Source organism: Chenopodium album, chromosome 17, assembly GCF_948465745.1.
Source record: "Chenopodium album chromosome 17, dcCheAlbu1.1, whole genome shotgun sequence".
Taxonomy (NCBI): Eukaryota; Viridiplantae; Streptophyta; class Magnoliopsida; order Caryophyllales; family Amaranthaceae; genus Chenopodium; species Chenopodium album.
Window position 1 is genome coordinate 33,780,346 of NC_137850.1, and position 16,199 is coordinate 33,796,544.

At 34.3% G+C, this 16,199-nt stretch overlaps 1 protein-coding gene across 1 annotated transcript; it reads right to left on the reverse strand.

The window, feature by feature from the left end:
* Nucleotides 1-9,747: 9,747 nt before the first annotated feature.
* LOC145588843 (acyltransferase GLAUCE-like) lies at nucleotides 9,748-11,354 on the reverse strand. Its single transcript, XM_081645440.1, has 2 exons — nucleotides 10,998-11,354; nucleotides 9,748-10,653 (listed from the first exon to the last, which is right to left on the reverse strand). The coding sequence occupies exons 1-2, from the start codon at nucleotides 11,352-11,354 to the stop codon at nucleotides 9,748-9,750; spliced, it is 1,263 nt and encodes a 420-aa protein (XP_081501566.1).
* Nucleotides 11,355-16,199: the final 4,845 nt, after the last annotated feature.

A 16,199-nucleotide genomic window follows, 5' to 3' on the forward strand; every position in this document is an offset into this window, starting at 1 on the left:
AAAATAGACCGTCGCAGGGCCACCATAAGAAAAAGATATGGCCGCAAACACAAATAGCACAACAAAACAACACACTCGTCAACAAAAAGCTGAGTAATCTCCGCATATCAGAATACAGAGTATAACAAAATAATCAACATTACTAGCTCAATTAAACAATGTAGTTCAAACTACATTACACATTGTACTCTGAAAATAACCTTTATCAACTCAACCTCGAATAATAATATGAACCTTCACTCAATTAACTTATAACCAATAAGTGTGTCACGCTCTTTGTTTTATACCTAGCCTTGGACATGGGTAATTCGAATAAATAAACCAACAAGTATAAAAACTTGAATACTCTCAATAACTAGAAAACACCTTGAACCATACCACATACGGGCCAATTCCCACTGTAGGGGACCATAGAAAAATAAATAATAAAGATTATACCTCATTCTTAGCTCATGATTATCATCCTCTTACCAACATGCCAAGGAATAAGTTATATAACGCCGAGCCTCAAGCCAAGAACAAATGATAATCTCAACCTTTTGATCTACTATCATATACGAAGTACGATGTAAGGGACGAAATAAGTTAGCAATCTTGCAGTTCACGACTTTGATTTTCCAAATATATTGTGCACCTTCTCTTTTAATCTTATAATGCAATCAATACATATGATGATGGAGATTAGAGAATAAAACAAAAATTGATAAAGAAAATCAAATAGAGACTTTTTACAAGAATCAATTTTGGGTTTGGTTAACAAATCCCACGCACAAGAAACGAAAACGGCTGCTCCCTTTTTTTTTCTTTCTAAAATACAATAACTTTAATTATTAGGGTTTAAGATAATTTATAGTTTGTAAACAAGAGTTCTACTAGACATAAAATAGGAGTTAAAAAATTACTTTTTTTTTTCTATAAAATATATCATATAAAATCGTAAAATATCCGGGTATTACAATCTACCCTCCTTAAAACAAGTTTCGTCCTCGAAAATTAAAATAGAAAACTTTAGGGTACGGATTCCGTTAAGTTTATTAAAAAAAAATCAAAAATTAAAAAACAAAAACAAAAAAAAATCAGCCACCCTTAAACCCTCTCGTCAGCCAACCCCTCCCGTCAGCCCTTCCCCTTCCGGCTGTCGGCCCGAAACCACCAGAATCGAACCCCTCCCCTTCCCCCACCCAAAAACTATCACCCCTAACCCTAAACCACCGGCCCGAAAACCACCCAAACGGGTTTTAGGGTTTCGCTTATGGTGGTTTTGGGTGGTTGGTGAACTCCTTCGCGCCGCCTGTTGGATGCTATTTGTGGCTAACTGGTGGGCGTGAACTCCTTCGCACCGCCCATTTGATGCGATTTGTGGCTGATTGGGGGTTTGCGAATTGGGGGTCTGCGAAATTGGTGGTTGTGGTGGTGTTCCAAGAATCTGCGAGTGGCTGCGAATTCGGGGTCTGCGAAATTGGTGGCGGTGGTGGTGTTGCGGGCTTCTGCGAAATCGGTGGCAGTGGTGGTGTTGCAGGCTACTGCCAATTGCCGAATTGGTGGCTGGAAGGAGGGGAAAAGGGAAGGGGTGGGTTTGCCGGTGCCAGCCGCCAGAGGGGGGAGGGGCAGCATTGATCGGGGATAGGAAGGTGGCAGTGAGGTGGCTAAAGGTGGCTGAACGATGGCTGGACCCCAGTAACGGAAATGGTAACGGTATAAGGCATTGGGCAGTGATTTTTAACAAACTCCGATTTAGGTGGTAGCAAAGTAAAAAAAAAAATTTAAACCGGTAGCAAATGTGAAGACAGGTGTTTTCCCTAGTTGCAAATGTCAAAATTTCAAAAGTTTTTTGGCAAAAGAAAACCTAATTTTTAGCATTTTGGAAAAAGAAAATTTGATTGTGAAATTTCTTTTGTTGAAGACATCTAAATGTCTCTAATTCATTTAACACAAAGTATTGGGTGCGACAAGCCACACCCAATGTTTCGTTAGTCGAGAAGTATCATCGTCATCTTCTTGTGACGATGAAGAACAAGTTTCCACCCGATGAGAAGTTGGTGGTGGTTACAGCGAAGGAGAGGAGCAAGGTCATCCATGGCGGAAAAGAGAGAAAGTTTAATTGCTTGATATTCTCAGATTTTTCGAAAAGTGCCCAAAAAATCGAATTGGGGCTTTCTTATGTGATGTATAATTGTTAAAATTGATTGTCCCATATGATTGTATGTTGAATTTTGAGCATTTTGATAACGTATGCATGTATTTTGGTTAAAAAATGAGCAAGTTATGTTATACCAATGACCTTGAGTACGAGATCTTCAATGGAGGTTCTGTCATTGTTATACATATCATCAAATAAATTATACATATTCTCAAACAAGTTATACATATCCTCTATTGGCTATATGATATCATGTTTGGATGATATCCTCTATTGGCTATATGATATCATTTATGATTGTGTCTATGATATTCTTTATTGGCTAGATGATATCCTCTATTGGCTATATGATATCATCCAGCCATGATACCAGATAGCCAATAGAGGATATCATCTAGCCATTAGAGGATATCATCCAACTAGTAAAAATATCATTCAACCAATAAAGGATATAATATAGCCAATAAAGGATATCATCCAGCCAATAAAGGATATCATCCAGTCAATAGAGGATATCATCCAGCCAGTAAAAATATCATCTAGCCAATAAAGGATATCATATAGCCAATAAAGGATATCATCCAGTTAGTAGAGGATATCTTCCATCCAATAGAGGATATCATTCAGCCAATAAAAATATCATCCAGCCAATAAAGAATATCATCCCATTAGTAAAGGATATCATCTAACCAATAGAGCATATCATCCCGCCAATTGAGGATATCAAAACTCCGCAATTTGTCAGTCCGAACTGACACAATACCTTTTCTTCACTTAATTAATCTCTAATTTCTTCTAATTACCCTCTAACTCTCACTCAACTATTGAATAATTAAATGAATTTATAAATAAATAAACAAAATCCGTCACCCCCACCATCGGTCAACCACCCCCTTCCCTAACAGCAGCCACCCCTCCCCCAACTAAGCAGTCGCCTCGATCTCCCACCCTGGCGGCTACCTTCCCTTTCCCCTTTCTCTCTCCTCCATCTTAATTCCCATTTCTCTCCCCTCTCCACCTTCTCCTACAATGGCATAAAACCTTTTTCCTCCAGCTAAAACGAAGACTACTTCGCCGCAATTCACCAAATACCCAGCATTGCTCGCTCGTAAATTCGAGGTAAATTCACCAAACCCTAAATAAGCTCCAAATCACTATGACCAATGAGTTCATTTCTAGGTCGAGGTGGACAGTATTTCAAGAATTTGAGGTCAAGTGGGTGTTTCTGGGCGAGGGTGGGTTTTTGTGGTGGGCTGGTGGTGGGTAGGGAAGTCAATGGGGCGGGGCAGCGGGGATGTTGGCTTCCCATCCCCATCCCCACCTAACTTTTTCATCTCCATCCCCATCCTCATCCCCGCGGTGGGTCCAAAATTCATCCCCATCCTCGCCCTGATGGGTACAATTCCAAAACCATCCCCGCCCCCACTTGGATATCTACTCCCACCTAATCCCCACCCAAGATCCACTTAATCCCCGCCTCTCAAATACACAATCCTACATAATTAATATAGATTATAATAAATAAATAAAATAAAAAAAATTCTTAATATTACAATTTTTTTTTTTTTGGAACAACACATTTTTTTGTTTATAATATAAGTGTATTACGAACTATTATAATTAATATTTTATTTTACATAATTATTTTATAAAATTGTATAAAAGTATAAAATTTTGTTTTTAAAGATATATAAATGTGGGTATGAGGTGGGGATGGGGCGGGTACAACCTAAAATCCACCCCCGCCCCATCACCCATGGCGGGTATGGTTTTTATCCCATTCCCGCCCCATCACTCACCAAACCGAAACCCATCCTCGCCCCAATGGGACGGGTCTCTCCTACTTGACCCGCCCCACTGACATCCCTAGTGGTGGGAGTAGGCCGGTATACTAAAACAAACTCGATTTGTGTGACACGCGCAAACCAAGATATTTGTGATAATTTTTTGTCAATTCTGACCTCAAATCGGATCCAAATGGCCAAAACCCCTAAAATCTCTAAAGAGCATGTTTTTGATATGGAAATCGAAGAATTTTTTTAAACCCTTAGATTTAGGGTTCCCTTGACGGCAAAGTGGTGAAAAGTAATTTTTAGAATTTTTTTTGGTATTATAATAAAACCTTTAGAAGTTTTGGTGGTAAAAAAAAAATTCGTGTTTTTTGTAGTGGTAAAAGTCAAAATATTCTCAAATTACTTCTTTTAGAAATAATACAAAGTACATCAAAAAGTAGTAAATATAAATAAGTTACTCCACTAATGATTTTGCACCTCACATTAGTTCTTTCCTAGGCCAATTCAAATTATGAAATGTAGACTTATTAAAGATTTTAAAATTAGTTCTTTCACGATCCATTTTTCTCTTCAAAACTCTTATCTCATAGTTGCCTTCTAGAATAAGAACAAAAGGATTTATACCCACCTTCTACATCTTATCTTTAAAACTCTCATCTCATAGTTGTCTTCCATAATTTGTTCTTCCCACAACACCAATTGCATCGTCAATACCAAACCTCGCAAATCTTTGATCAATAATTGATTGATTTTGATTTTGAAGACTCAACTAAAGATATCATGTTTATCCTCCTATTTTAAACCTTGCGTCTTCACTAATCTTGTAATTTCAAGCCATTTGGGATTGCAAGGGAAGTTTATAAAAAAGTTAGGATATCCAAACAACTTACACTTATAGAACCATTACATCCAGGCACTGGTGGAGCCAGCATGGGAAAGGGGGGACAGCGGTCAAAGGAGCTCTTATAGAGCTTGTGAGTAGTGATTGCAAGATCAAACCCTTCGGAGCTCATTTAAATCTCTTATTTTGAATAATTACTAAATGACTATATATAAGCTTTAAACCTGCAATACTGGTAAATCATCTAATCAATATTGCCTTCTTGGTTAGTGATAAGAGTTAGTATTTGTGAAGGTTGGGGTTCAATCCTTGCTGCAGCTAGCCATTTCAACTTTTTTTTTTAAAAAAGGAAAGTTCTCAATGGTGCTCTTCAGTTTTTTATTTTTCTCGGTGGTAAACATCAAAAAATCAAATTATCTTTGGTAATCAACTATTTTTGTTATTATTTCAGTGGTCATTAATGAGATTAATCTACAATCATAAGCCTAACCATAGTTAACTAAAGGCAAAATGACTAATTTATCCTTGAAAATTAAATTTTCCTTTATTTTTTTAACAATTAAACTATTTAAAAAAAAACCACTAACCATGCTTTTCCCCAGCCATCACAGTCAACCAACCACCAGCCACCACCCATGCCTTATCCCCCTTCTCCTAGCGTCGACCATGCCCAGACCCTCTGGCGCCGCATGAACCACCAGCCCCCTCCTTACCCCTAAGAAACTCTAAACCCTTTAAAAACCATCCCCAATCCTCGAAAAACCCCAACCATCCCCAACTGGAACCCCCGGTGTCGATCATCGATTCCATTTCACCCAATTCACCCCAAATTTCTTCAATTACAACAACAATGAGTCCACCAACAATGGCATTTGAAAACCCTAAACCCTTCTAAATGCCGACAAATCCCCAACAATCTCGTCGATCTCGACCTACGGTTCGTAAAATCGGGGTTTTGTTGATGGGGTTCTGTTAATCAGGGTTCGTGAAATGTCAACCTCGTCGATCTCGACGTAGGGTTCATGAAATTCAACTCCAATGTCGACAAATCCCCAACAACCATGGAAATTATCGCACATTTCTTTAATGTGAGATGTTGTTATTGTTAGAGCAGAGCTGCGGAAGAGAGATGAAATGAGTGCGGGGGTGGGAGTTTAGGGGTCATTGTGACATGGGGGTAGGGGTTCAACTTAGCGCCGGTGTAAGGAGTGTGTTCCCATCGTAAGGGATCCTTCTCCTTAAATGCCCATGGCCCTTTAAAAGCCTAAAACTTTACACTTATTAGGGTGTATTAGGATTTGAATTCCTGACTGTTTGGGGGACCTTGAATTAGAATGGATCCTATCATCACGTTTTTTTGTAAGAAACAAGTAGGAGTCGCCAATGAGAAACTCATAAACCTCGTTCATGCCTTTCTCCCAAAGGGACATTTAGCACGAATCGTAAGTTTACCCATGCCCAAATTGGTCTACGTGTACCAAAAATGAGTTTGGGAGCGAGGATACTAAAATAACGTTCCTTTTAGGGAGAAATCGCTATTCTAGCCCTAGTGCGGCCTCTACTAGCTCTTCCTTTTTCACAATTTCATCACCAAAAAATCTATGCAACGTGGCTCCTAAAAACTAAGTTAGTTGATTTTATTTAAAAGCATTAATCACGTAGGAATTACAGCAAAAGTCGTTATTCTTTGTTTAATAAAATTCGTGAAAAGAACAAGAAATAAACAATGTTTGCCTTGACTTAGGTGATAAAACAATCAATTAATTATTTAAATTCCAGTCTTGATTAACACAAGAATACTATGTGAATTAAATTAATTAAAATTTTGTTTAAAGTGATCAAACAACACTATTTATTCAATTTAAGTTATTTAAACAATAAAAGAAAAGTGATTTATCTAAGTGCTCAGGAAACTAACCGTTTTTCTTTTATGCTAAATCTTCGTGTTATGCGTTTATGGACTATCTTTCTTCTTTGTACCTCCAAGAGCTTCAATGGATGGATTAGGGTTGAAGAGTACTTGGGAAGAGAGAGGACAAAGTAGTATGATGGTAAGAGGGTTTGAGAGAATAAGGATTTCAGAATTCAGGGTTTAGTATTCTGATTTTTCTCTCTCTTTCGGGTTTGAACGAAGACCCCTATTTATATGCGTAGGAATCTAGGTTTAGGGTTTTAGAGCCGCGCTGTCAGGTGGCGCAAGCAACTCTTTAAGTCGCGCAAGGTGCCGCGCGCGCGGCGCGCGCAACTCACTGAGTTGCACGGGATGCGGTTTGCCTTATACGAAAATGCGTTTTTAAAACTTTCATAACTTTTGATTGTGAAGTCGGATTAAGGCGTGTGAGTATCATGGGAAAGCTCTAAATTTCTACTTTCCAATACCGTTGGATTTAGGTTAAAATATGTTGTGGATCAAAAGATATGGTCGTTGGAGTGCAAGGGTGTCGGTTTTAGGGCCCGGTTTAGTGTTTTGGTCATAACTCCTTCGTTTTAGCTCGGAATTGGGCTTATAATATACCGTTGGAAATATCTTTGAAAGGGATATCCATATGTATAGTCCATGCACGGAAATATGATGGTTTTTTTATCTGTTTGGCTCAGTTTTCAACAATGTAAGATCCATTGGATTGAATCATTGCATTTGCTGCATTTGGATCCGTTATTAATCAAGTTTAAACATGTATGAGCACGTTTTAGGCCTAATTAGTAATTATACAAGGCTCTAAGATAACTTGGTCTCAAATATGAGTTTTAACTTACTTCATAATGCATTTCGTAGTCCATAAACACTTCAACTTTGATCTAGCATGAAGAACGAGTTTTTGCAACATCATCGCACTTCCTTTCAGGACAAGAGGCCAAAAGTAGGTGTCTACAGCCGGTGTTGGCACCAACTGGGAGCAAGGGAATTGGATGGGTGGGCAGTGATGGCAGGGGGAAGAAGTGGGGTGGTGGGTTTTTGTTAAAAAGGGGTAGTTTAGGCATTTCAATTTTCCCTCCCTTTTAAAACACTAACCATGGTTAATATGCTTTAAAATGCTTAACTAATGTTACCACTGAATTAGTTTTATAAATTATAGATTACCAAAGATAATTTGATATTTTAGTGTTTACCACTGAGAAAATAAAAAAAAATTGATGAGTACCATTGAGAATTTCCCTAATAAAAATTATTTTTTGTTCTAGTTTTTCCTGACGAGTACTCCATATATTTATTTCGAGTCATTTTACTTTTTTATTATTATTAATTTTTATTTTTTTCTTAATAATTACTCCATAAAACTGGTATATAACTATGTTAGTCCCGTGCGATGCACAACTTTAATAATAAAATATTCACTTGTAAGTGTGTAACATATAATTTTTTAAGCAAAATCCCTCTCGTTTAAATAGAAAAAAATAGAATAAAAAAGAATGTTGTCAACAATAGTTTTGGAGGGAAAATATTTTATAAGAAGCTGCCACGTTGATGGTTATGATGTCAGCGATAATTACTTTAGCATTAGTTATAGATAGATGTTAGTTGGTTTTCTTTACTAGGTAACCCATATTTTGGATCTTTGAGTCATAAAACTTTAAATATTTTAGTATCTATTTGTTCCAAATTTCCAATATTTAAGCGATGTCCCTTCGTCCCCCCAATTTGAAATTCCTGGCTTCGTCACTGCATCTAGGTAAATTTAGACTATTTACCTACCTTCATTAGTAAAAGATGATGGTAAAATGACCTGTTTTCTAATGAAGACATATTTTTATTTCCCATTTAAGTAGCCTAATGAATACTTATGTAAATTTCAAACCTAAATTCTTTTGGTTAGCTCTAGGATAATCTTTCAAACTCGATCATCATTGTATATGCATTCACCAATAACTCCTGAAATAACTTAATTTCTTGAAAGCAACATTGTAGTAATCTAATATAATCTATCTTAAAACCTACACATGAAAAATTCTCTAATACTTACCCTAGGTATACCTCAAATACGATTGCAAAAAAAACCACAATGTATAGAACTCACTTAGGACAAAGTCTCCTACAAATTAAAGACAACAAAACCATATTGCTACACTTTCATAATTTTCAGCAACTTTTACAATCTTAAAACCTCATTAAATAGTTAAAAAATTAATTTGAAACCTTATTAATACTTTTCTTTAACGGGTAATCAATTTTCATTCTTTGAAACGTTAAACTAGTACATAAGGTCAATTTCTAGCAATATTATATTTAAAGCCTTGACTAAGAGCAAAGTATGGTAAGCTCATTACCAATGAATATATAGGCTATTATATGAACAAGGGTATGATTATTTACAAAAACGTCATTAATGAAATAAATTGCTTTCCTATCCTTCTTCTATTTATACTCTTTTCAAAACCAAACTTTCTCTATTTATATTTAACGATTGAATATCAACCTTTTAAATAAATTATGGAAATACTTAACTAATTTATAAACACATTAAAATACGCGTGTGTTGCAGCACTTCCATAATTAGTAAGTTTTAATTAAGCGAGTTTTTCTTTTTAAAATGAGTCTAAAATTAGAAACTTTCTTGTTTGATAAATTTCCAAATTAAGACTTATCTATTATTTTTATTAAGTGATTTAAAAGAAAGCTTGTGTTTTTAAGACAAGTATAAATTAAATAACTTTGTAGACAAGTATAAATTAAAAATTAAAAAAATTTAAAAGAAACATAGATGTTGGTTTATTTCATTAGATTACTATAATTTAAAAAATTAAAAATTATTTAAAATATTTTAAACAATTATATTGATTTATAGAAACAAAAATGATATTAACAAGTGAAACATAGATGTTGGTTTATTTCATTAGATTACTATAATTTGTACTTATACCGTACTATGATCAATGACTTAAATTCATTAAAAATGCGATAAACAAGTACATATTACATACAAATTAAATAAAATGCAGACATAACCTATGAATCAATCATGTTTTGATCAAGATCATATGTTGTAGATATTAGCCTCAAATTGATTCATCTTATGAGGCTCGAGACTTATCCACGCATTAACTCCTCCCCCTTCTCCATGTTGGCCTTCATTTCTTTCGGAAAGTAACAACACAAATTCATCATTTCCACTAACAATTGGGCTTACATGTGTTGGCATCCCAAATCCAAAGTCAAGGTCACCAAATGGAAGCTTCCACCAAGCTGATACATAAAAGTTCCCATTAATTGTTGCTGGTACACCTTTATAAATTTCTAACCAGTCAATCACGGATCTAACATACTCTTCATTAACCCTTTCTTTGCCTTCCTTTATTAATTTAACACCAAATGAAATGGAGTTTTTAACTATATCAGCAACCCTTGAAGTGGCAAAGGCGGTGATGATGGCATTTCCAACAAAACCATCTGGCAGAGGTGGTGAGATTTTGGACCTTATGTCTACTGCAAAAAATACAGTTGAGAGCTCATAAGGGTTTTCGAATATTACTTTTGTTCTTTCCTTCCAAATATGTGCCACGATGGCTTCGAAACTTGAGCAATTCACCATTGTCTTTGCTTTAAGGCGACTAATAATTTCATTATCAAATTTGAAAAGCTTTTGACTATACTTCTTTGCAAAGATCAACGGAGATGATGATGATTCATAAGAGGTAGTAAAGGCTGTTGCCATTGAAGAAATCTTTGGTAACTTTATATACTCTTGATGAGGAAAGTTGATTATAAGAGGATCTCTAGCTTTTATATGTGTTCTATCATGGTGGATAAGTGGGACTTTTAAATTTCCATCTTTACATATTGAAGCAAGATTTAGAAACATATGACTAGCAGCTTTTCCATCAAGTATTGCATGGTTTGTTAAAAATCCAACTGAAAATCCTCCACATTGAAATCTTGTAACCTAAAACAAAGGAGAAAAGTAATTATACAATCCCAAGATATACATCTATGTAAAATCATTAAAAACTTAGTTAAAATGAAAATGATTTTTTTTTGTATTGTACTAGATTGCATGACATTATTTAGGTTATGATACTCAATCTATATCAATATTTGTAACTACTTTTCAATCTTACTATATATGTACAAACATTTTCTTTTACGTGCACATAAAAAATTCAAATTATTACTTTGGTGTTGCATTTTTTATAATTATTAATGCCCATATATCTATATAAGATTAAATACAAAAGAAAATAAGTGTTTAATTACATAATAACAAACAAAGGTGATGTAAAAGATTACCTGAATGGTCAAGAGTGATAACACACATAAGTTCTTATACAATCCTTGACGATGAATAAAATGGCCGAAAGAAGGATTGGGAAGAGAAAGATTTCCAAGATCTGCTAAAGTAAGCCTTGATTTTGCACTAACAAAAGAAATTCCAGCATTATTACAAATAAGCTCTAATCTTTTGGTCTCACAATTAAAACTAAGCCTACCGGCCATATAATAATATGGGACAAGTAGTTCACAAGTTGCCTTCTTAATTCTTTCAGGAATGTCATTTGTTGACAATTTTTTGTCTTTTGGAACTTGAAAGAAGAACACGGTTTCTACAGGAAAGCTTACAGCTTGATCAATATTTGACAAGAACATGGTTTCTTGAGGGAATGAATGTTTTGGAGAAATCAATGTTATTACTTTATCTTTTATTAAATCTTGGTCAGTTACTACTATAGTGGACTCCATAGTGAATTTTTATATGATGTATAGTAAAGGATGGTCTAGTTATATACATGTATATAAGTAAGTTCATGTTAATATAGCTAAAAGAAGGTCTAACTTATAGGTATGAAGGTTGGTGGAAAGACGCATGAAATAAGCATTATGGGTTAAAATATTACAACATTCATGATTCATGGATCCTACATCATTGGCATGAATTTCTCATTTCTTTCCATTTTAGAAGGGGTGATAGACAATTTAAGAGCACTTGTCACATGACAGTGTAGAAAAATTGAATAAATATATTTATTATTAAGAAAAGTTATCAATTGAATTATTAAGTTATATGTAATGAGCTCATCGTCATGTGTTGGGAAGGTGAATGATTTTTACAAGACAAATTTAATTTATTAAAATTTGATGTAGAAGCCATGAATAAATGAATGAATCATTAAATGATACTTCTTCTGCTTTTTTAGTTGACACATTTCTATTACGGAGTATCACGCTTGCCAATGCATGTTTTTAACGATTGATATTTCTAAGTAAATTTTGCCAACAACTATCATTTGAATGATCATTTTTTAGAACAACCACCTTTTTTTTTTTGAAAAAAATACCACAAAAACACAAAACTTTGAGTAGAACTACCACATTTATTTTTTCGGCAAGAGTCCCCGGCGGGTGGGGCCCACTTTATAAAATTTCGATCGATTGGGTTAGGGACAACAAGAGAATTCAGTTGCCGAACACAATTATAGGTAAATTGTCTTTAATTTTGTATTATGGTTGATTTAATTTCTCAATTTAATCTTAAATTTGGATTCATGATTCAAAGATTGAATTTAGGGTTTTACAAAATTGGGGGATTTTCGCAATTGAATTGTATTACTCAATTTAGGATTAATATCTGTAGGAATTTTGTTATTTTGTATAGGTTTTTTGGAGGAAAATTTATAAAGTGGACATCCTCAATCAAAGATTCTTGCCAAAAAACTTAGAGTGGTAGTGCTACTCAAGTATTTGGGTTTTTGTGGTAGTTTTTTTTTTAAAAAAAATAAAAAATTAAATGATAGTTGTTATCAGAAGTGGTCATTTAAATGGTAGTATTTGACAAAATTTTCTATCTCTAATTATCAACATTGTAAAATTATAAAATTAAAGAAGATGTTAATAAAATATACATTGAGATGATTCAAATAAGAGCCCATGTGACTATGTTTCATCATTTCTATAAATCACAAAAAAGAGTCAAAGTGTATAGTGTGCGAATAGTGTAAAAATTAAACGGTGTCAACTTAAAAAAAAAAAAAAAGAAAAAAAAAAGAGGAAATAATAAACTTTTTAAGCATTCTTATCATCTTGAATACAATTATTTTACTTAACATTAGGCGCATTAGAAGGATCTTTTCTTTTAATAATCACTTAATCCATGTCAAGTAAAATTAAATGTGGGTATACACTGATACTCTAATATATAATTTCTTGTAGCATTAAAAACATGCATGTTCATACATTTAAGAACTAACTTGATACTTTAAAAAATAAAAAAGTTGGTGTCTTAGGTGATGTCCACATTTGTTTAACATATTTGTTTTTAACTTGTAGTGTAGCATCTAACAAAATGAGAAAAGGAAATACTAAAAAGTACTAAACAATAATGGGTGATAGAGAACTGTTGGTTGCTAACTGGTTTCGATTTCAATTTGATTAGGTACTCGGAAATTTTGCTCACTTCTACTTATAGGTTAATGATAATTCATGGTCAAAATTTTAATAATTTGACCGTATTATTGGCAATGGGGAAAAATTAGGGACGAAAGGAGTAGCTCATTAACTTTAGTTATTATTATTTATAAAAAATTTCATCAAAAAAAACTAACTCTTTATTATTATTTATATATTTAGTACTGGGTAAGTGATAATTATACTAATTGATGTTGAATAATGGAATATACGTTCTCTAATAAAGTGTATGAATTAATGATGATCCTAAAAAATAAGAGTAATGGTAAACACAAAATTAATTAGAGAAATAAGTAAAAAGGACATTGGAATGAGAATTGGGTTTCATTAAGATAATAAACATTATTTGTCACAAAAAAAAAAGATAGGAAACATTAGGTATTTAATTTGTAAGAAATTAAACCTAACAATCAATTGACATTTCAAATATATATAATTAGGAACTAGTTGTATTTGGTGCATGGTTATTTTGTTTAATGTGCCAATACATTATTGGTTTAAAAATCTTTTTTCTAAAGGGAAACGGTCTATATAGCCCCCTAATAACCAATTCATTACTAAATTCTCGTAGCTAGACATCTACATATGAAATCAAAATTTAACATAACAAATACTTGTACATTACAAAAAAAAAAAAAAAAAAAAAAAAAAAAAAAAAAAAAAAACATAGATTTTCTTCATTGAAGCCACAATCATTGAATAGATCTTACAGTGTGGTACATCCCTCGACCCTCGCTCACGCCGCTTCTTTGTAGCTAAGGGGATTTCAGGGTACATGCCTCCAATTATTTGTTGGCCATAGAAATATACCAATTACTAGCTAAACCTGATCCAGTGATATATACTACTATCTAACAAGTTTTAACATCTCCAACAACTCCAACATATATAATAAGAATTTTAAACAACTACAAAATATTATTTTACAAAATAAAAAATTCTAATTTTAATTTATTTAAAGGAAAAACTACCCCCATTAATCCTAACTCTGCCTCATTCGCCAATATCTATCCCAATTTTAGTTTATTCCCTATCACTCTCAACTTTGTACCCTATTAATTTTTATAACCCCAAGTGACTTAAAACCGGTTGAAGAGGTAAACCTTGCTGACTTGGGATTGGTTGCATACATGTCACAATCTGATTGGTTAAAAAATAAAAAAAAATCAGATTCCCAGTCTCAACCCTCAATTTCACTGGGAAACGGTCGGCCAACCTCCTTCACCCACTGAAAACCACTGATCGTCCTCCACCACCCATCCCCGACCCTCGAAACCACCCAGCCAGCCCTCTTCGACTCCCAAAACCACCAACCAAACCCGTGAAAACCAAGCACTCATGCTTTCTCCGTCGCCAATTCACGGTATTCAACACGCATCACCACCAAATTCTTAACTCCGACCTCATCTTCAACCTCATTGGGCTGGGATTACTTGTTGAAGAGGTAAATATTGTCGTTAGTGGCCGATTTCGTCGCCGGTTTTGTGGCCAATGGTTTCGAATGTTAGGGTTATGGTTTGGGATTTGGGGATTAGGATTTGGGGGATTTTGGCTGTTTTGCGTGGTGATTGAAGAGGAAAGGGGAGGTGGTCGGGGTAGCACCATCACCGGCGCTCCGGGGGGAAAGAGGTTGGGTTGGCCGTGGTGGAAGCGGGCTGTTGTTGGTGGAGTTGCCAGCCGGCTCTGTTGAGTGCGTGAAGTGCATAGGGAAGGGGAAGCGTGGAGGTGGGCAGGGAGGCGGCGATACGGAGGTGGGGGGAAAGGGAGGTAGTGCCACCGGCGTCGTGGACTACTGGTTGGTTGCTGGTGGCTGTGGTGGGCAACTAGAGAAGGTAGAGAGGGAAGAGGGAAGAGGCTAGGGAAGAGGGAAGAGGCTAGGGAAGAGAGAGAGAAGGTGTTTTTTTAATTTTATTTATTTAATTTAATATTATTTTTAACTTTATTTATTTATTTATTTATTATTTTTTATTTTTTAAGCCAATCATACGCTGACACGTGTCTTGTTACCTGTAATATTAGGTTGGATGACTGGTTAGGGGTGATAAAATTTAATAGGGTACAAAGTTGGGAGTGATACGAAATAAACTGAAGTTGGGATTAATATTTGGCGGATGAGGCAAAGTTGGGATTAATAGTGGCAATTTTTCCTTATTTAAATTGGCTCGATTTTATTAATATTCCGTAAACTAATTGTTCTCTTAAAAATAAAAAATTGAGAGGCAATTTTAAGATTTTCCTAGCAAAAGAAAATTTGATTTTTATTATTTTATCTGGTCCAGATTAATTAATCATTTCTTGAATTATTTATTTTCATAAAAAGCGAAAATTAGGAAAAAAAATTTCGGATTTCTAAGTGAAATAAAACCTAATTTTAATTACTTAATTTGTCCAAAATATTAATCAAATTAAATCGGAAGCTTGGAATTTTCAGCCCTAATGAGTAACTAAATAGATTTTGTTTGGATTATCATCCAAATTTATTTTATTTTAAATTAATTTAATTCCTAGGTTTTTCTATTTTCATAAAATAAAATCCTAATTATATTTGATCATATATGTTCGGAAAATTTGTCAAAAATAAGCAAACCTTTGCCCGGTCTTCCCAAAATAAGCAAACCTTTTGATTAACCCAGAGTAAGTTGACCTTTGATACCATTTAACTTTTAATGAGTAAAAAAACTGGCAACCGGGTAATTAATAAAGATGCAAGTAATATTAAGTTGGCAAGGGGTTAGATTTATATTTTATATTTATTTTTTATAAAAAAGGAAAAGTAAAAAAATAAAATAACCTTTCTTTTCCCTCCATTACCCCACTTAGCATTTACTACCCCAACTACCACCGCCTTTCATCTCCTCCTTCTTTCGAACGCCACTACTAAAGCTTCCAACCACAAATATCATCTCAAATTAATGTGGATGAGTAAAATTAGAGTGGGATAAAATTATTTTTCAAAAAAAGGGTAGTACGGTTAAAGCAGCAAGTAGGAGTACGTGTTTATGCAAAATTCGTCAAGGTAGGAAGGGCGGA

What these genes read in the sequence shown, in the direction of transcription:
- LOC145588843 (XM_081645440.1), bottom strand. Translation starts at nt 11,354, where the DNA reads ATGTTCTTGTCAAATATTGATCAAGCTGTAAGCTTTCCTGTAGAAACC. An exon ending in TATCACTCTTGACCATTCAG is followed by an intron (nt 10,654 to 10,997) that starts GTAATCTTTTAC and finishes CCTTTGTTTTAG; the next exon opens with GTTACAAGATTTCAATGTGG.